At 43.7% G+C, this 22263-nt stretch overlaps 1 protein-coding gene across 2 annotated transcripts in view; it reads left to right on the top strand.

Moving 5' to 3' along the window:
* Cda5 (Chitin deacetylase-like 5) overlaps window positions 1-22263 on the top strand; it is a 50813-nt gene that overhangs the window by 14460 nt on the left and 14090 nt on the right. For both annotated transcript variants that reach the window (XM_071705442.1, XM_071705441.1), the window contains exon 2: window positions 21792-21966. In XM_071705442.1, the coding sequence (XP_071561543.1) occupies window positions 21792-21966 (175 nt within the window). The remainder of the gene's footprint in view (window positions 1-21791; window positions 21967-22263) is intronic.

The raw sequence follows: 22263 nt of genomic DNA, 5'->3' as shown, positions 1-22263 counted from the left end.
CGTGCACGCGAAAGAAGCCGCCGAGGATGCCACGCTCGCCGACGCTGGTCGGTGTGATATAACGTTTACGGCCTAGTAAAATCAGATCGCGAAAACTGTGAAGCGCGGAAATGGGAACGAGCACCGAATTGTCGGCGCATTCGGGACGTAGAGAAAGTAATACTTTGATTGGGCACGCTTGCGTGCGCCCTGGGCTATTGATCATTCGGTGCTGCAGCTTAATTGTATCACGGCACTTCGTTGTTGAAAGACTCCTGAAGAGTTTCCAACCGGACCTTTTTTCAACTACGACTTCCCGATTAATTTCGAGAGGGATATACTTTGAGAATTTTATTTTGAACGTTGAAAGTCGGAAAAGTTTTATAGTTATTGCATTGTTTTTGAGAAATGCAGTCATATAAATTAAAAATCTGGAAATATATACAAATTATCACCTCGAGTATCTTGCGAAAAGGATTTCACCATTCCTTCTCGCTAAGCATTTAATTTAACTCGATGACGTAAACGATACGCGTACAAATTTATGTCTTTTCTTCTCTAATACCGTTAGTCCCCATATAAATCCTTAATATCGCAATCATCCCAGCCGCGCATGTTCATCTTGAAAAGACGAACAGACGTTACGTAAGCTCTCGCGTGTTCTGAAGTTTATAAGGATGATAGTTGTCGGGGGTTCACCGAACCGTTTGCAGTTTATTATGCGCGGTAGCTCGAACAAAACTGTAATAATTATGTTTAAGGTAGATTAGTAGGTTGCTTAAGTAGGGTTCGAGAATAAACTACTCTAACAATAAGTAGCGCTCGTCAGAATGTAAGTGCAATCGTAACATGTGCAATAACTTTTATTCACGTTATTAACTTTTATTCACATAAGAATAAATATTTTAGATGTTTGTTTTATTATTTAAGTTATCAATACGAAATGTTCCTTATATTCTTCACTTATTAAAATATTATATGTGAACATTATATTATATATTTATATCTCGAATTTTATTTGCATTTTTAGCAACATATAGATACAAATTTCGTATAAAAATCATTTAAGTCTTTAAAATCTTGATATTTTTCCGAGAAAGGCTAAAATTTCGCCTTTTCTCTCGATATACGCTTATACTCCATCTCGATTTTCTATTTCCCCATTCTCGTCTTCCCGACCATAAATTCGTCGGACGAGTCGTGAGAAATTCGCGCCTTCACTCCCGCGTGGCGAACACGGTGCAATGAGAGTCAGCCGGATGCGAAGGGCACTGCGAGCCCTCGGCCTCTAAGATGACCCGGGCTTTATCCCGGGAGGTATGTTAAATCAGCCCCGGCGAGAGAGATAAAGAGAGAACACGTACACGATCATATCTCTTCGAACATTTCTACGAAGTGTTAACGCGGACGAACAGTAACGGAGTGTGTTGCGGCGACGTCTTATCGATCCTTACCCTTGTAGAGCGTGTACCGACGCCCCGGGGGGGCTGTACTTTGCACGTGTAGAGATCCCTCAGGGAGTAATGCGGATGCACGTGGAAAAATACGAGCAGGGTACAATCTCGAAGGAGATAATTGACCTTAAACTTGACGCTGTATCTTATAAGGTGCTTCTCTTATTCTTTATCTCAAATATGCATGTTGAGTCTCCTACGTTCTTTATCATTTAGATGCATAACTTTGCGCTTATCATTGGAGCATAAGCCTTTTCTGAGACTTAGATAAATTATTTTTACACGTTATTTCAATTTGTTACTTCAGAAAAATATAAGAAAACAAATTATTTCAAGAAATGAAAACTAAGAGCTAGAATCTGCCATATTTTCTGTTTTTTTTCCAAGATTAGAATTAAATCATGATGATGATCATGTAAATGCTCTTTAAGTGTTTTAAAATACAAAGCGTAATACTGCATCTATATTTCAAAAACACTGGAAAAAATTGCGTTTTCTCTTCATGCTCTTTGAACGCTCTAACATCGCAATTATTCGTATCTTTCAAAGTTTTGACTCGATAGTACGAGCAACATTATGCATCTCAACCCGCGCATCACTGAATGCTTGCACGATATGTCGTGTCTGCGAACGCGCACACGTGCGTGTGTGTGTATCTATGTGTTACTGTGCGTGTATTGTGAATTCTGCGACGAATATGTTGCTGTACGACAAAATTTTCCTCTCGTGTGAGCGAATCCATCGTTTGTATATCACATATTAACTTACACTGTCTCTACTGGTAGGCTTAGTAACAACATCGTGCCTCACCATTTGCGTGCACTCTTTTTATTTATATTCTCTACTGCAGTATTTCTCCACTAAGCATCGCGATAAATTAAATTAAATTAAATTAAAAGCATTTTTATTTTATTCGCATGACCCATTGTTTAACGCTGCGAAAGTTACGGCATAATCGTGTTAGCATAACCCAGATGACTACCTGCATTATGTCAGAACGAGTGACGAAGAAAAATGAACGTTTTGTCTCACGGGATATTTCGTGCCGTGCGAGGAACCCGGAATTGCGTGTCACAGTTTCGCGGGTGGGGGGCTCCATGAAACAACTCGGCGATGCGGATGACGCCTAGCAATAACGCGCTTTCGGGATAGCGCGATCGGGATTTGCACGCGCGAAAGTACCGAGCGCGACGTAACGTAATTGAAAGTGGACGGGGGCCCGTTGAAGAAATCCGGTCACGATTTTCAGCTCGTCAGCCGGACACGAGCTCGTTCCAGCCGTCGTAAACGGTTCGAAGGTCGCGACCGATTTGGAGACTGCGCGAGGCGATAGCCTTTCGCATTCTCGCGATCGTGATCGCGATTCCGATCCGTCCGGTCGCGCTGCCGACCGGAACGATATCGTTGCGTAATTGGAGCATTTCTCCTGTCAGGCCTGGCGGCCGACAAAAAAGGATCCCGCGTGTAACATAATTTAGTCGATCGTTTTAGAAAGAGGACGTGTCATAACGAGGAGAAATTACACATTCGAATGTATCTTGTTTATCGTTAGACCTTACGTTTTCTGATCTGAGACGTGAGCGATTCCTCGGAGCAATACGCTTATTCTTTACCTGACGCCTGCCTCCTTAACCAGATTCTAGTTTCTAATCGCATTCGAGAGCAAATAGGTACGTAGGAAAACGATCGCGTGAGTATCCCCCCAACGGCATCGGAATTACGACTGAATCGAGCTTTAATACGATTGAAATTGCATCCATATTGAAAATATAGCGCATTATATTCTGTGATGCAGAGAAAGTTGGTAAAGTGAGCAGCATTCGAGATACTCGATCACGCGCCACGTTTTCACAAAATGAGTTCCTCCTTCGCGAAAATATATAGGCGGGGTAAATTTTACATGATAGATAAATAATAGCTCTCCCATATGAGGCTTTCAGGCTCCGCGCACGCGATACGAGATCGGTGAGCTTTTCCGTTAATTATTGGTGCCGCGCGGCGTTACGCAATTTATTTTCGCGTCGCGCTGCATACGGTTAATACTCGACCGATCGCACGACGGTTTCCAATCGAGCAAATAATAAACGCAATCGCGGAGGCGAGCATCGGGAGCGATTTAACGCGCGGCGCGCCGTGAAGTAACATTGAATGATGTGATAAGTGTCGTCCAGTGAATTTCGCAACGCGACTCCTTACATAATCCTGGATCCTGCCGCGATATTCGGCATAATCGTGACTTTCTTCTTCAAGTACGCCCAATCTTTTCCTCTCGGAATATGCTCGGAAGAGTCTTCGAGCGATCTCAAGCGAACCTTGTCAGAAGAGAGAAATCTTCCCCGCGAAAAATTGACGACAAACCCGTGTCGAATTAAATGACAAGCGTTTTGGGGAAATAATTATTTTCCAAAATTACACGGAGTTTTGACAAATAATTCTCTTTTTTCCCCCGCAGAGTTGACGTTTCTTTCTTCCAGAATTTCCTTATCGAGAGGGGCGCGTAAGTTCTTTGTGGCGCGAAGAAAAGTCGGCTATCAAACGGGTTGGGTAACCTTCGCGGCGGACTTTCGAAATCAAAATAAGAAACGGGCCTTACGATATACTTTCCCTCTCGGGTGCTCCAAAATGCGTGAAACGCGATGACGCATATTTAGGCACGTACTCGGACTAAATGGAGCGGGACGATGAGGAAAAGCGCGCCGGCCAACGAGAATTTTTATTTCTCGACGGCATGATAACGGAAATGTAAGCTTCGCCACGGGAAACATCCGCTGCTAATCCGATTGCACCGCATTCAATCTCGTTTAGCAGCGATTAATTAGCACTAATTAATGCAACGCAACCGTAAGAAAACCGGAAATACTTTCTTGAAAGGCTAATACAAATTTTTAAATTACGACGAGATAATATCGCCAGTTGCAGCTGAATCGAAATCGTTGAGAAATTTCCAACATGCGTACGATAAAAATACCTCTTTCGTGCGAAAAATCGCGAGTAAAAATAGGAACTTTGTAATCTGATTCACGTTCGCGATAGAGAACGAAAGTTTCGATAATATGTACGTAGTGAAAGCGAACTGTCGCGCGCAAGTACGCGATAGACAAATATTTGTACGAAATTCAGAAACGTTTACTACGACATTGATACATCCTGATACATTCGTTCTGTTCGCTTTCCCCTTGTATCTCTCTTCGTCCACGTGACATGCTCTGTTAATTTCGAGATCGTGCATTGGCAAGATCGATTGAGAAATATGATTTCGGTTCATTGGACAAAACGAGCTTTCATCACGGTTTGGTACAATAACATGTCAAGCAGGGTCTTTTTATTATGCTCTAAGAACTTGTTAATTGATTTTAAAAAATAAGACTCAGAATATTCATATAATCAACCGAAAGAATGGTACAGAGCCTCATGATATTTTATATCTGAAATGTTTGTACTTGGCATATAAAATTGTAAAACTTATTTGATTATGAAAAAAATGCAGATGCGGTAATCCGCACCGTGAAAAAAAAAGAAAAAGTTGTAATTGAATTAATTCACGCGAGTCTCTTGCGATTCGCGTCGGTCGAGTCGCGAGTTGCGATATCAGATTTTCCCGTTTCCTCGCATATCAAAAGCGAACGCCTCCAAGTGGTAGATATACGAGTGGCTGCCCTCGTATTCGCACATCGCTCCGGGACAAAGGGAAAGGGAGCAGCGGAAGGAACGATTTTGCGCAATTTCGCGCGAGCGGCGAAAATTCCGTCGCGCGCGTATCGATCCGATCGATGATCGATCTGATACCCTGATACTGTAACACATCGGACCCGCGAGCGAAGGCAACCGGGAGTAGGGGCCCGGTTTCAATTTGGTCCGCCGCGAGAGGACAAAGAATGCCGGGCGTAGCCCGCTGCCTCTCGGAAATTAACGATCGGGCATCGATATCGGGCCGATCTGACCAGCGTTCCCCGTCTGGAACAGCCGCGCGCCGGCAAACGCACACGCGTCACTTGCGTAATCGTGTCCGTGGTTACGTGCGAGAGAGCGCGTAACCTTTCTAGAGGGTGGGGGATCGAGAGGGAGGACCGGGCCGGCTCGTTCCCCCCGTACGTGTGTACTTACGAACGTCCTTCACGCTGATAATTATTAAAATATAATTTGCTCCTTTCGCGCCGCCGCCGTCGGTTAGCGAATCGTGTCGCTCATGCGGCGCGACGTGGCGTGGCGGAACGCGATTAAGGATACGGGGTTTGTGGAAAATGGGTGGCGAAGGCTGTCGCAAGCGGCCTTGCGAAACTTTAAATTAAGCATTGTCTTGCATTTAATATTAAAAATAGCCATTAATATCCCTGTCGCTCGGTGTCGCAGGAAAGAAGAAAATGTATAGCCGTTTTCTTGCGAAAGCCTCGAATCGTGCTGACGGATTATAATCGTTGTTTCCTGGATTATTAATGTCATTGTAAATGCATTATCAGAAATTATATTATACATTAATACTCACATGTATAAATTATTTCGTGTCGAATATCCCACGGATTTTACGAGGAGACTCGGAGCTGATTCCTTATTAAAATCAACTAAAAAATATTACTTTGTAAACCAATTATTTTTCTATGCAACCATGTACGTGTAATTAGGAAACCATCTGGTGGTCCCAGAAAAACCGATTCTCGCTCGTTCGCCTTTATCATGCGCATGGCAGCCGCCTCTATCTCTGCGTCTCTTAATCTGCATCGAGACGAAATATATGAGAAGCGGTGGCAATCTCACCAAAGCGACGCCGCTTTTTATGCGGTGGAACAATTTCACCGAGCGGCTACGAGCTCGTTACTTTCTGTTGACACCACCGAGGCAAGGCTGGCCGGTGTTGCGAGCTACGAAATATCGAGAGCCAGGCTTTCCAGCCTGGCCGGTCGGTCGATTTATTCGCGCGTTCGGTGGAGAGAGGTACGCGGAGAGATGCAAGAACTCTCTCGCGCGCCCGGTTTATACAAGCGCTCACCGCACGGCCGAGCAAATGCATCGCGATTTGTACACCGCACGACTGTATACGTGCGATTTGTGTATGTGTGTGTGTACGCGTCGGGTGATTACGTGGCTACGCTGCTTTTCCAACGTCGTCTTGCAACGAGGAGCGAGCGACTCCGTCACGGAGGGGAACAAAATCCGCTCCGACGAGACACTTACGCCGTCTCGGACAACGTGTCGTACGGCCCACACGCACGTATAGTATACACACGCATACATATCTACGTGCATGTCCACGTTTCTATTCCCCTGGCGTCGTATCGGCGCTCGTTACCCCACACCGAGGCGAGAATAACGGAGCTCCGATTGCCACACGCCCCCTCGTAGCCTTCACACTTTGCGCGCACACTTCGCGCGATCGTACATCGGTTCCGAGATGCGTGCAGATATTGAAATTTGCTGGAGAAATGAGGGAGATTGCGCCAAACCGGCGAATTTAAAGGCTTCGACCGTGAAGATATCAAAATGCATGCTCCTTGAAGCACAAATATGATAATGATATATTATATAGTAGAGCGAGGACACTGAAGAATCTTTGTTTGTATACTAACGACGCACGAGAATACAATTGCACGCGACCCGTATCGCGATGTCTCTCAGAAGCGGCGCGGCGTGGAGGACACTAATTATCGAGCATCGAGATTAACATATCAATCTCGATTGTAAAGCGTTGTAAACATCCTTCAGTATTTCTTAATTGATTATATTATATATTTATCGCATATACCATACAGAGGCGACGTAAACGCCAACGTGATCTTTACAAACGAGAAGTCACGCGCGCATTCGTTCGTTACAAGTTACAATCCTTCATGGGAAGCCTCGTAACCGTCGATGCAGGCCTCGCGGTATCATTTACAACGGCAACCGTCGAAAGTGCGATTATCATTGTTTAACAGTGACCTTTTGATCGAGCGGGACAGCCGTGCAATCGGCGAGGCACGAGGGCGGCGCGCGTTCACGATCGGAAATCCCGTTCTTTGCTTTCATTTTAAAATTTTCCACAAGGAGCGACTCCCGGCTTCGTGACGAAACGCTCCCTCACCTCCCGTATCAACGGTCACGTTTGGCCACATCCGGATCAAGAAGGGCGGAATTGCTCAGGGCGGCCCACGCTCCCGCCGTTTCAACTGTCAGAACTCGCAATCGGCGCGCATGTCCTGTTTCATTATCAGCTAACTCTCAGTGCGCAAATTATACCCTTCCCACGACCAGAAAAAGAAACGGGACGCAAGAGCGATTGTAGATATATTAATAATTCACCGTGCACAGAAGTGAGCTCAAGCTACCTGAGAATTATTGGAAGATAATTTCTAACAATGACTTAAGATACTTATGTTATACAAATTAAATGTCTTTCACAATATGTCGCGCTTCGACCTCACACTTCGAGCACAATTACTTCACCAATTAATAATAAATTATAGTTCTACTAAAAAAAAGATAAAATTAGCATTCTAACTTGCATTTACATTTTCTTGACTATCTCTGACGGTAATTTTCCGCCTAGACAAGCTGTAATTTACATCAGCCGGCTTAATTAGATGAAAGAAATTAAAGTGGCCGCTGCCAGGAGAATTCTGCGAAAAAGATCAAAGTTCAGAAAAGCCAAGTGATCTTTTAGTTTATATGTAAACCGATTTTTACCGTTTTATATACATTTTTTACTTGTTATGTATTTGTCACGTCAAGTTTCCTAATTCGTCTGTCTGGCATCTGCCGCTCATCGCCGCGATTAATGAGTAGAAAAGAGAAGGAAAGCCGCCTAGGTCGTGACGTGACGCAACGAGAACTCGGTTGCCCCAGCCCGTTCCATTGTGTCTGAGCACCACCTCCTGTTTCTACTTACACTTACTACGACCACGCCATCCTTATATATCTACTACTGTCCGCTCCATCAACCATGTATACAGGGTGTCCCAGACCTAGCAGGTTATCTTTTATCCGCGAATTCTTCCTTCAGTTTGGAGTTGATTTTTTCACATTTAAAATAATAATAAATATCAAGGAAGGAAAATATAATCAGCTATTATAAATCGCCAAAAAATAGTTTTCTACATATATTTATAACTCTTTCAATTCGTCAAAATAAAATCTACACGGAATTATAAAACGTGGAACGAGATTTTATTATTTGCACGACTCACGTTTCAACTCTTGAAAAGCCCTTTTTTCTCAATTGCTTATCATTTAAAATTTTAAAATTTGTTTATTTGGAGAGAAAGAAAAAATGTAAATTAGAGGTGGTTGAACAGGTCCGAGATACTTTGTTTTTCTGGTGCACACGATTGCCACACCTTTCCATGTGCAAAAGAGCTGTTAAAAGGTTACGATCGGTACACACCCCTTTGCGTAGCCTTCACGGCCGATCGCTGTTCGCGGACTTAAACTTCCACCAACGGGGAACTTTCATAGCGCAACGGAGACGAAGAAGTAAAATAAGATTGAGGTAATCTGATCGTACATTTCTATATATTCATCCTGTCCGCGTTTCGTTTATACATAAACTGTATAATTTATGCAGCATTTCCCCTGCTGCAGCAAACTCAGCTAGGATAAGAAAATCGCGTGAATCTGAGAAGCTGCTCCGATTCGACGTCCTTCCTATCTCCCTGCGAGATCGCATGTCCGAGATCGTCTCGCGAGAGCAAAACGTTTAGTTCCCCCGTGCATGAATTTAATATTGTGCCTTTCTAAAGCAAACGTCCGGCTGCGAGCGGCAGCAAAGGTTACAAACATCGCTCGCTCACACCCCCCGAGAACGCGTAACCTTCACGCTGCGATTCCAATCCTATCGCCGCACGCGGTCGATTTACCGCGAGAAGGGATCGTCGCGATAAATTTACCTCCGTTCGTCTCTCTTTTCCTCCTCTCTAACCGGCCGTGGATTGTCTATATGGAATCTCGAACCACTTGCATGTTTAACACGGCGTACGCCCATCGCATTGATATGCGTGATACTTGTTCAACTTACTATTAGGAGTCTAAAATTATTCTACTTGCACAGAGTTACACAGAGATATCTTTTGCTTCAAGGATTACTTTATTTAAATATCAAAATTATATCGAAGTTATTTTGTTTTGAAACAAGAAAAATGAGATTTTAATCACCTTTGAACTTGCATAAATAAAAGCAAAGATCAATACTGACAATAAATTTCAAAGTCTATGTTGTTTGGATTTTTACTTTTATATATGTTTATTTAAAAATTTTATTATTTTTCTCTCTCTCTCTCTCTCTTTAAGTTATTATGTTTATAAAATACTCATGTTGTAACTTATAAAATATTTTTATTGTTCTACATTAAGGGGAGAATCCACGGAATGCGCGGTAAAATTTGTAATGATATCAGAGCCTTATCAGAGCCTTTCCAGCGCTCTCGCAATCGCACGCGCAAAATAACAAAGGTCGAGCGCGTTGCAGGCACACACTCCTGTGACCGTATAGACAGCCTTCACGGCCGATAGCGCGGTGGTTATCGATCGCGGTCTGCATTTCGCAAATTTTAGAATGCACGCCGCCAACCGCCGCGCCAGCCCGATCTCTTCAGTCGTATCGATCCTCCCATTCCCAGCATAGCTGTGCGACTGTTATATCAAGAATACCTAATTAAAGAATTACATAATCTCTTGCGAAATTACTTTCGGATCAAATTAGCGTCTCTGCGTGTATCGCAATGCGACTTTCTATCGGGAATGTAACGGCACACCGCGGTGTAATCGTGTATAGCTAAAAATAAAAACTTACCGAATAATTTCGGATAAATCGAACAGAAACCATTACATATTATTAGATATACTGTTATTTATATTACGATAAAACTATATTGCGTTATTGTTATTTATTACTCTATTTTATTTTAAGGAAATTATGACATAAATCGATTCAATTCGTTCTTTTTATATGTATCCCTGATAAAATATTTAAAACACAGTATTTATGGCTAATCACGTAATAGCCCGTTACTTTCGCGAATAGTTCTATACATTTCCGTCTAGAACTTTATACATTATATAGCGTAATTATCGCGTATCTCTCAAACGACAAACAGCGTTTGTCGGAACTTTCCATTGGGAGAATTTCGATATTAAAAAAAAGGAATATTACACCACAGAGAGACTCTTTCCAAACGTACGATTAATTTCCGGACCCTTCAATTAACGTTAACGAACCTCGTTACTTTCCCGAGTCGTTTTCCACTCGATCGGCCCACGCGAGAGTTCGCGGGGTTAAGGATGGTACATCCTTAAGGATCCATCGAGAGAGGTAATCGATGCCGCGGATATTATCCCAGGCGGTGCGCTCTTGCTTTCTGATATTTTCATCTTGGGCTTAACGAGAAGCCCTCTCTTACGTGTGCGCGGAGAGGATCGTGGGATCGAGAAACGAATGCCAGGCAGGTCGCGAGCTGTCTTTAGTAATCTCCAGAGACCTGGTCGATCGTGAGTGGGTGTTCCCAGCTGATCCGCAGGGTGCAAAATATCGGGGTGTTCACCGTTGCATATGACTAAAGGTGGAAGTAATCTCGCGAGCGCTTCCCCCCCTCCCTCTCTCTCTCTTTCGTAACCCCATTCGATTCTGGTTCGCGAGACCGACCGCAAAGTTGTTGATGACAGACGCAAGAAGATTGACGAAACGGTCAAAGATTTAATTTTCTTTCTTGTCATCAGACATTATTAGAAATGTCCTAAGCTCTCGCGTGTCCACTCTCAGAAGCAAGTTACGCAAAGTTTCCGTGCAAGTTAACGTGCAGATTTCTGCAAAAAAAAGGAAAAAAAGAAGAACCTTCTCTCACCGTCGCTCCCTTTCTTTCCTGCGCGTCTTTCTCATGAATCTAGCGATTAGTCAGACCGCGAAAGGGCAAACGGAACGGGGGAATCCTATCCCACGGAATCCTCCGTGTCGGGTGTCGGTGAGCGTGGATGCATCGGATCTTACTCGCACATTCTGATTTCATGTAACCGCGCATTAATTAGTCCATTGCATCGTGGATAGCCAACCGGCGCGCGGGTCAGACGTAAACCCTGGCATTTCGGAGCACTTTTGCGCGCGCCGTTAATCTCGCAGGACGAGGCGAGGCCTCGCTCTCACGTTCGCTCGTCGCACATCCGACACGGCGTGTACACGTCATACAAAGTCATATTTCACCATGATAATACCACTTTGCTTGTAGCAATACCTCGCCATTATATTTAGATTCTTATAAGTACAAGAGAGTACCGGGGTTTCTGGCTCACGATATTGCGGGATCGCCCTAAACCTATCGTGTCGAATCGCCGTTTTTTCTCTCTCGAGTGAAATGCGAAATTGATATTACCTTGCACAATCCCCCCGTTTGTTGCCGATTGTTACGGCGCCGGCGATTACAATGTTCAAAAGATTTCAATGCTGGTGATTACAATACCGCGGATTTCAACGCCGGCAACTTCAATGCTGCAGATCTTAACACGCCGCGTCCGGGGATTTCAATGCCGGCGATTTCAACGCCGGAGGTTATCGCCTGTAATTTCGATGCTGGAGCCGCTCAACCCCACGAGACTCGATGTATAAAAAGCCTACTTAATTCTCAATGATTTAATCTCTTATACGTTCTATTACATACGAACGTTTTAATTCAACGCGATGAAGACGTTTGAAGTGAGGAGATAAGCATTTACAAGTTTCAGAAATAACAGATATTATACGTATGCTGTTGCATGTTTGACGTAGCAAGTCAATATCCTTTCGCTCTTGATCATATCTCCTATTTTTTACAAGACCGATGATAAGTTCAGCAGGAATAATCTTCTATTCTATTATCAGAAATAGTGCGTCAAGAAAAGACCAGAAAATATAAAACTAAGCCTCGTTAACGATTTATTTCTTTTGTTGCTCGCTCATGAAGCCTATTATAGCTTGCAATTAGGCTAATCGCAATTTCACGAAGTCCCTCAGTCGCATCTCCGCGCCTACGTATTATTTCCTCCGACTTTCTTCGAGAGATCGAAGTCTTATTATATCACGGGACGACCTCGCCGAACGATCGTGAAGATACCGTGAAGTCGCGATTCATCCAACCGTGTCACCGCGTCATCCAAGAGCCCCGTAAATTCTCTCTCTTTCACTGGCCGGGCATCTTTTCACTTCTTAAGGCCACCGGTTGCGTCCAGGCACCGTTACGCGTTTACATTCACGCCTGACAATCGGTGGAGGCGCCGACACGATTAACACGCGAGGAGGACCCCGCCGCGCCGCACCGTCTTGCCCCGGCCTCTGACCTCTGCCCTACGTTGCGAAATTTGTCCAATCTAAAACGAATATTTTTTATCTTAGCTAATTATCATTGCAAATAATTAACGATTCTCAGAAACCGTTGATTTTCCTTTCGATTGTTACGCCGTTACATTGCAAGTATTGTCGTGTTATCAAATGTCTCTGCTTGCGACTGTCTTTTCGTCTCGTAACTGCGAAATGTTCGCGAGGCTTCTGCAATAATCGACCTGGAAAATGATTTATACGAATGCTGATGTAATTCCCGGCGAGGTCGAGTCACTCGCCGGTTGCGAGCGTTTGCGTATCGAAATCTGTTAAGATGTGTACTCCTCGAGAGTCGCTTGAGCATCTCGGATGGGGGCAGATTAAAATCGAGAGATTGTGCAAGCGGACATTGAATGCGTCCCAAACAGTGTCAGGATGTCCTGCGGAGAGGATCTTGATGCCATACATTGTGTGCGAAAGACAAGTACCGTACAAAACATCTTTGAAAACCACGAGCCGTCCTCCATATAGAGAAGATGTTTAAACTCGCAAATGTTGCCAGATAAACTCGATGACATAACTAAAGTTACTTCATTTAAATAAAAGATATTATGATGATTTTCATGTGTTTTAGAAAGAAACGAGTTTCCTTTCAGGAGTAAAAAATTTAAAATAATTTTGTATTCTGATGTGACATATGTGAATAACACAATAGAACTGCGTAGGATGCTGTAAAAAGTGCAAAAGAATACGTGATTTGTCGTACGTCGACCTCTCTGAATATTATAAAGAGATATATCATTGTGTAATAACATACAAATAAGCCAAATCAACGAATTAAAATCACATTATTATATATCTCTCCATATCTTCCGCCGTTTTTTTTTTCATATAAAATAGTTTGCCCAAAAAAAGTCTTGCCAAATTGGTTTTGTCATCTCCGATGACTTTTGCCCTAAGTTTTGCACAACACATAATTGTTACGACGATCTCAATCTCGGGTAATAATGTTGTACAACGTAACGCATAATTTGGAGCGCATCGACTTCCATCGATATTTTAAACGGCCTCGGTGACCTTTCATGGACGAGAGAGAAAACAGACCAGCACGCCGGGATGCACGGATGATAATTGACGAATACGTAATGCGTGACGTAATGCCGTGTGGGCGGCGATTGAAAACGTTGCCCTCGGAATAATACGACGCTGACGATACGCGAAATAAGTATTACGTCCTGTCGTACTTAACGCTCATTAGGGACGTAAAATAAAAGTAATTACCCGTCGTCATCCATTACGATCGATAGTTTACTTCAATTTTGGAAAGATATATATCGTAAATTTGTATACCCGCAAAATATCTGCCAAACGAGAAGTTCAGAATCGACAGGTTATTAGGATTTTCGAGAAACGAGCAATAAGTTAAACACGAACATCAACGTCCCTTACTCGATTTTATATTTAATCTGTAAATACGTTAAATATTCTTCTGAGAAAGTATTTTTTTTATTTTTTTAGAAAGGAAACCTTTTTTGTTTCTCTGGTTAACTCGGAAACGTGATTTACTTCATATCCGAGATTGCCGGAACATTTCTGGTTAAACGCGAAAGATAGGGACTTTAGTTATGGTTGCGGTTACGATTCGATGCTCTACTTAAAGAAGGAATCGGTTGTCGAAGTCACGCGAAGAAAGCTTAAATGGCGAGACTGAACGAACTTCCGAGGCCGTAGGCGCTGACAAATTCACTGAAATCGATACACTCGGTGGGAATAAATTTCTTCATCATTATCGCGCCTTCTTAATCCTTGAATTGGCAAGCGACTTTACGTAATATTTCTCGTTGGATTGCAATGGTCGTTCCTCGCGAATATCGAATAAATGATATTCAATCTGTTGCTCTTTAACATTTAAAAGCAACTGAAATATGCGAAATAAAACGTTGTAATAAAACATGTATTTTTAATCCGTACTTCTCAACCATTTTTTCTTATTTTATCATAATCTGGGGAATTCCTGAAGCTTGCTTCAGTAAAAGAAAAATGTTTTATTTTATGTTTAATTTTATACTTTATGATCCATTTTAACTCTATTATCCTAATTGATACTTATAATCATCGTTACTATCGCGCCGTAAATATTTCGCGGATCTAATGCTTTTAGGAATTCCACTAGCGAAACACACGCGTTTCTTGCTATCCGTGGTATGCCGTTTTTGTATATCGAGACGCTTATGCCACGCGTAACTGCCAACAATCTCATTAATCGCATGCACAAAAAAAGGGAGCGAGGCAAATTGTAGTGCCGCCGGTATTTTCATGGAACTGCGAAAGCATGCAATTGTCGGTCCAATGATTTGACAAAGAGGAGTCTATATACACGAGAGAGAGAGAGAGAGAGAGAGAGAGAAAGAGAAAAGGTTCCAGAAACCAGAGTTTCACGGAAAAATACTCGAGGCTTAATTAATGACGACTTTCGCCGCTTATTATGCAAGCACCCGACTTTATTCGACTTTTCAAGGTCTCGAGTCGCGGCGAAGGAAAGATTTTGCCAGGACCGGCGAGTGGCGACGGCGGGCGCGGCAGAAAGCGCCGCGGGTCTGCGGCAACCGCCGGATTTCTGATTGCCTACTTTTACCGCTGTAATGGGACGCGTGACCGGACTCCGGAGTGAACCAAATCTCCTTTACAATCGAGTGCCCCGCCCAAATAGGCAACGAGCAATCAAGTCGTTCCGGCGCGATGGGGGACGGGGGGGAATGGGGGCTTAAAACCGCGCTGCGCGCACGTGCGTACGACGATGAAAACGCAACTGCGAGATCGCATAAGTAATTCCACGGTGGTGCGATAATGAGTACTTTTTAACGATTGTAAGCCTGATCGTTGAATATATCGCGGGTATATGACGATTGCGATAACGACGTTCTCGGATAACGCGCGCGCGCGGGACTGCTTAAATTCCCGAAGCTCTTTAAAACGATCCAACGAGTTCTCCATCACGTGCCTGTTAATCTCCTTCCAAGCCCCACGTGATACCGAGCATGTGTACTGCCACCGTTAATGGAGATCGAGCGATGCCCATGTTTGACCGTTCTAATCGTTGATTTGCCATAGACAGACGGGTCAATTTTTTTTCTCCTTTCCGCCGATCCGAGCAACTGCAAAGTGACGACTATATAATAGAATAAAGAGTTAAATTGCCCGCGACTGATATTTCTTCTTAAATTCCGCTTAATTCTCTTTTTCAAATAAATATCGTAAGAAGTTTTACAGATACAATAAATAAAGTTTAAGGGAATATTAGAAGGTAATCGCTTTAGTAAAAAAGTAAGTGTTAGTTAAATTTAATTACAAAAAATTTAATTTATGTATACAGCTATATTAAATGTAAATACTGCACTTCTTATAACAAGCAGGGAACGAAACACGGCGAGTTCTCTGCATGCAGAGTTCCCTCCTTGACCGTTCGCCGCGGAAACCGCGAAAGTCTGCGAATATTGTTTTTTCCGACGTAATTACGAATTATCGTCGCCCCGTCACGTACACAATGATTTATTGATTTGAGCGCGGATATATATATACACGACGTCGGGCGGGCGCCCGTGCAACACGGAACGCCTTAAACTGTATAAACTGTCCGATATTATGCAAGCGGCGCTCCAGTTTCAGAGCACCGCTTCGGTATTCCAGCTCACTTTCACTCATTCACTCGCCGACTCTTTTATCCTGTGTCGGGAGTCCCCTTCTCTCTCTCTCTCTCGTCACCCTGTCTCTATTTCCCTCGCCCTCACGCGCGCTCCTCCGTCTCTCTCCGTTCGCATGACTTTCACTTCTCTCAGACTTCGCGAAGTCCTTCTTTTCCTCGCGCGTCTCGTTCTGTCGCCGTGAGGACTTCCACCGCGCGCGGCCGCCTTAGGAAAAGCCGCGGAAAAAGCCGCGTTTATATTCATATGGGTCGTACATACAGCGTACACGTATAATCGCGTATGGATCGTTACGAGGCGGCGATTTTATATGCTTACAAGTATATAAGGGAGAGCGCGCGTCGATATGCCAGAACGATTTCCTGGTGGCGCCGGTTCGATAGCGGCGGTTCCGGTTGCTCCGGGTGCCACGTTGCGTAAACACACTACGAATATGAGACACTAATAAATTACGCCCCGCCCGGAGTTCCGGATTCAAAGACCGCCGCGGTAAAATAATCACTCGCCGCAGGTGCGCGTACGTAGTCTCCGATCAATTTTCGCAACGTATTTTCGTCGAGGAGTTGCCTTTCCATCACAGCTGCGATATCACCTCACGCGCGTTCTCCGCGGGAAAAAAATTATTATACAAATACTATTTCACTTGCAATATGACTTGCGTAAAAAGTAAAAAGACTTACGAGAGAGGTGTTTGATTCTTTAGCGAACGACTGCCTGTCATTTCTTTTATCACAGAGTTGCAGAGCATACAGTTGTGTTCGCGATTTCGCATCGTTTAATGGTGCAAATCGCGCCTACATTCTATCCGCACCCTTTCGTGAGAAATTTATTTGACCGTCTCTCTCTCTCTCTCTCTCTCTCTCACTTACAAAAAGAGTGACATCGACAACTGCAGTTTCTTGCAAAACAGCTGCTATAAAAAAGTTTCGCAACTTTTTATTACAATGAGCCCGGTACTTCTCATTTATTTTCCATTATCGAGAATGTAAAGAGGTGTTTGCCTTTAACTCTGTCAACAAATTCTGTTTGTAGCTCGATATCAAGGAAAAGGCCTTGGATAAAAAGGTCTTCAAGAATGTTAATGGAAAATAAAATTAGAAGAAGTTAGTGAACACGAAATTGAAAAATAGAAAAGATATATATCTCGATATATTCAATTATCGCTTGAAAATTCGACGATAATGTATACATGTCCAAATTATGTAGATATTAATATTATAATGTTGATTACATATAGTAGAAAATGTGTTTTGTATACAACACGAGGCGTGGCGTGTGGTCGTGTTACAATTAGCAACCAATGCAATCGTGAAACGTGAGATGTTCGTGTAATTAGCGATAAGAGATTTCAGTGAAACGCGAATCAGCGCTACACGTTGGATACATGTTTAGCAACCGTAAAAGGCAGCAACGCACTTTGTGTCACTTTAGCAATCGCGACGCATCATTTGAGAATTTCTAGGTCGGCACGCGACATTTATTGTGTGCCGGGTGCAACGTTCTCGCGTTCCCCGTCGCGGTGCGTTATATTCCACAAGCACACTCCTAGAACGTATTATTTGACGATACGCCATACTTACTGACTAACGCACTAGAATGTCGCTGGCCGCAGATACCTGATTGCATTATATTTCGCAGGTAATTCCACTTCTACCGTCAAATGTCAGCGACGCGATGGAAAATTGCGTTACTGTGTGAATTCCTTATGTAACGTCGGGATATATGTACACACAAGGTAGTTGAAACGTGTTTCAGGACAAATTCACCTTTTCAACCTGCGTAACAATTAATACAAACGTGGATTCAATCTGGAATTTTGCAAATAGTCGTCATTAAAAATTAGATAACGAAAGATTGATCAATGAAAAAGTCCCTGAAAGTATCCTATATTAAAAATATTCATGATTTCTCATTCCTCGAAACGGAATCGCCTCAATCGGAGATTGGAACAACGAGAACGGTTGAAGGTAAGATTTTGGACCATCCCGCGGGCAAGGACAGCGACCTCGCTTTCAAGGTCGCGAGTGAAGGATTTCGAGGTCGACTGCCGCGTTGACGACAGCCAGAGAGAGAGAGAGAGAGAGAGCGAGAGAGAAAGAGAGAGAACGGGATCGGAATCTCCGTGTTGAAATTGATTCCCCTGACGTCAGTCGCCGCATACGCGTCCTTCTGCATCCGTGCGGTCGAGGACGTTCGTATCCCGTTTAAATCCACCTCTTTCCTTCGTTCCGGCATTTCCCGGCGACCTTCGCGACCGAATACTTCGGTTGTGGCCGATGCCTTCGATCAATGCCGCCAGGAAGACAAACGTGTCTTGCGCCGCGAAATGCGTAATTATACGTGCGTGTGTAAATTGCACCCGTGTCTCTGTCATGCAATTTTGTTCGAGCGCGACTTGCGCTTGCAGGTCTAAATAATAAACGTTCTTCGCGTATTCGCGAAACTCTTGTAGGAACATTACGTAATAGGAGGATCTAAACCGGACGTACTTTCCTTGCAAGAAGAAATTAAATTGCACGGAGAATCAAGCCAACAGTTATCATACGTTTTTAGGCTCGTAAAACTCATAAGTGCATTAACTCACGCTATACCGCATAAAACTCGTCGCCATTATCCCGGGCATCGCGAATTAACCGGGCGGAAGGGGGGGTAGCAATTAATTTCCCTCGTATCCCGCTCATTCCGCGCGGTTGCGCGCTCACTTAATTAGTCGCATTCTCTGGAAATCAATCTGGCATTCTCGATCTCTCCTTCCCAGCGATCAAAAGCGAGATCTCCCTCATTTTTCCCACTCCGGTTACCTAATTTTTAATCGCCGTGACGATAATGCACGCTCGCGCGCCCGGTATTCAGACAAATTCGTTATTGCTCATCATAATAGAGTGCATACCCGCTGATGATTGCGCAATGGTTTCGTACATGCGTATGGGAAGCAGACGTCTGCATTCGGAACGCTACTCGGACAGGCTAGAAGCACCTACGCGTGGCCGCGCGCACCACACGTCGCGATTCGCGTTCGCGTCGCGCGCAAACGCTGGCGTGGCTTCTGGAAAGCAAAAAACTGTCAAGCAATAGCGATAATAATTCTTTTGTCCCGCGTTTGCGTCGCGTGACTAAAAATCCAGCCGTCCGGCTCGCGTCCCATCCGAGACAACGCGGAAAACGTTGGAAAACGCGGATGTGTGCGCGCACATCTCCGAGTGCTGTTTCACCTCGCTTTCACGATGCTCCATCCGTCGCGCGCCGGTCACACTGTCAAATTCGTAGTGTCAAATCATACCCAATTTGAGTCAGTTTTAACCATTCCTACAGGTCGCCACTGCTCCTGCTCAATATGTTAATTTAACTAAACCAATGGAGTTAAAATAATATTGTTTTATGTTAAGACAATAAATTTCGACACACACACACTGAAAAAAAATACTTAGATGGTACTATGTGAAAAAATATTTTCTTGTGTGTGTGTGTGTGTGTGTGTGTGTGTGTGTGTGTGTGTGTGTGTGTGTGGATCTAAGTATTTTTTTTTCAGTGCATGGTATAGTTACAAATAACAAAATGTTATTTTAACTTAAGGTATTGGTTTAAATTTTATCCTTTATAATATTTAACGGTGTAGTCGGTCCCGTCGTTGGTAATACGCTTTTTGTCTCTTTTTTTAAATCTTTTTTTCTGTCTCATTTTTCCGCCGATGATTGAGGAATGGAACGCGCTTCCGACAACGCCGATTATCCATTCTTCGGCCACGGTTGCACGTTTTCTCATTAAGTCGCAATTATCCCGGTTTCCAGGGGCGCTTATTAATCAACCCGGGCTCTATAATCAGAGGGAAAACCTCGCCGTGAAAGACCCCAGAGGCTCTCTCGAGCTTCCTCTTGCGAGAGAGGCACGGATTGCGAAACCCGGGCAATGCGAGATGCGCGTCGCGCGTACATATATACCGCCTCGCCGTTTTTCCTCGTGCGTGTCGTTTTGCGTGCCTACGTTGCGTTCGGGAAAATTAATGCCTCCGCATTGTTGCGGCTTCTCCACGCGCGACGCATTTTCTATGTCTTTCACGTTCTCCACCTTACCACGCCGATATCCTTGTCGAGACTGTCGTGAGAGCGTTTCTCCAAGCGAGTCAGTCACCGTCCTTTCGAGCCAGGGCGGTCCGGTAAGCACGTTCGGACGTTATAGCCGAACGCTCGATATAGCCACGTTGTGCGTGAGTGCAAGGTCGACCAAAAATCCGGCTACTTTTTCCGTTGCACAACCCACAGCCGCATTTATCGCGCTCGAGTTTCAACACGCGAGTAGGACAAGCGGTACACGATGATATACGGCGAGCAATCATGTCAAGCTCGTTCGAAGCTGAAAATGTTTACGACATTTCATGGCCCGACTCGCCCCACGTCGGAATAAATAGATTGTAATCATAATTTACACCAACACGTTGACGCACGCTTTGTCCGTATAATTGATTAATCTACATTTACGTCGTGCTCTCAGCTGCTGAAATTATTGGCTCATGCATAACGTGGAGTTCAATTCTTAAAGAGGGATGAAATTTCAAGTTGAAGTATGAATCAAACATGAAAACGTTAATAAAAACCGTTTTGTTTGAATAAAATATATTTACTTAAGAGCTTAAGTTTTATTAATTGATTATTACCTAAATGTGTATCAATTTTACAAAGTAATGTACTTTAAAAGAAATTTATTTTTAGAAAGTAGGGTAAACTTGGGTAAGATGACCATATGTAGAGGAAAGATGGCCAGCCCATGTTCATTCGATGTTTCATGGCGAGCTAGATTGAGAGAACATGGGTTGGCTATCTTTCCTTTATGGCCATCCTACCCGAGTTTATCCTAATTTTATTGAAATGCGTTATATGTATTATGTCATATGTAAAATGAAAAAACTTGTACGAAATTAACGAAGGTTTATCTTGCACGGTAATCCGACCGCAAGGAGCAACAATAACCTTTGCCAATCTTAAAACAAACGTTGTCGGTTTTATAGGTATATCCGTACGGGGCCTATTAATCCGCACTATGTTCCTATATGACTTTCTTTGTTCTACCGTTTCGCAATGCGGGCTGCATAAAAATGTTATTTCGCAATTCCATGGAGATCTAGGATCGGATAGACTATGCCAGAGGCCGTATAAGCTCCGATAGGATCAGACGCATGTCCGATTCGGATATGCATTGTATAATCGGATAGAGACCCGCGGGGGATTTAAGACGCGAATTTTGATCTGACGATAATTCATTTGTGATTCGGCAAAAGATAGGGGACCTTGCTGGTCTTTAACGAGGTTACTGACATCAAATTAATTAAGTCCTCTGATACGTTGTACGCTGAAGGACTGAACAACCTGCGGATGTTTTAGACTTTGGACTGAAAGGCATTTCTTTTTGTTCCAGGATGTCAACGGAATACTCCGAGAAGCGCGAGAGCCAGCAGAAATGAGGCAGTCCTGGAATTTGAGTGCCCCGAAGAATTTGGATACTATCCCCATCCGCGTGACTGCACGCAGTATTATGTGTGCGTTTTCGGCGGCGCCCTGCTGGAGTCCTGCACGGGAGGCCTCATGTACAGGTACGCGAGGCTAGAAGCACGAATATGTTGGAAAAAAATAGCGAAAGGGAAAAATCAAGTCCGTACGGAAAAGCGTGGACTCGATTTCATTTTATTTTAAAAAGAACGTTTTTTTTTTTAATTAATACTTAGCGTGGAGAAATCAAACGCGTCTCGTCTTTGTTCCGCTCGGATTTGCGAAAGAAAATCTCGTGGAAAATCTATGATTCTAAAAATAATATTGATATCTCGCCGCAAAACATTGCCGCAGCAACGTTAACGTTTAGTGTCGGGACATTAAAAATGCCGCGTGTAAGC

The sequence above is a fragment of the Temnothorax nylanderi genome, unplaced genomic scaffold (assembly GCF_030848795.1).
Source record: "Temnothorax nylanderi isolate EJ_2023f unplaced genomic scaffold, tnyl_v1.0 TNYL_tig0046_pilon, whole genome shotgun sequence".
Lineage (NCBI taxonomy): Eukaryota > Metazoa > Arthropoda > Insecta > Hymenoptera > Formicidae > Temnothorax > Temnothorax nylanderi.
This window is presented reverse-complemented; position numbering and strand designations above follow the sequence as displayed.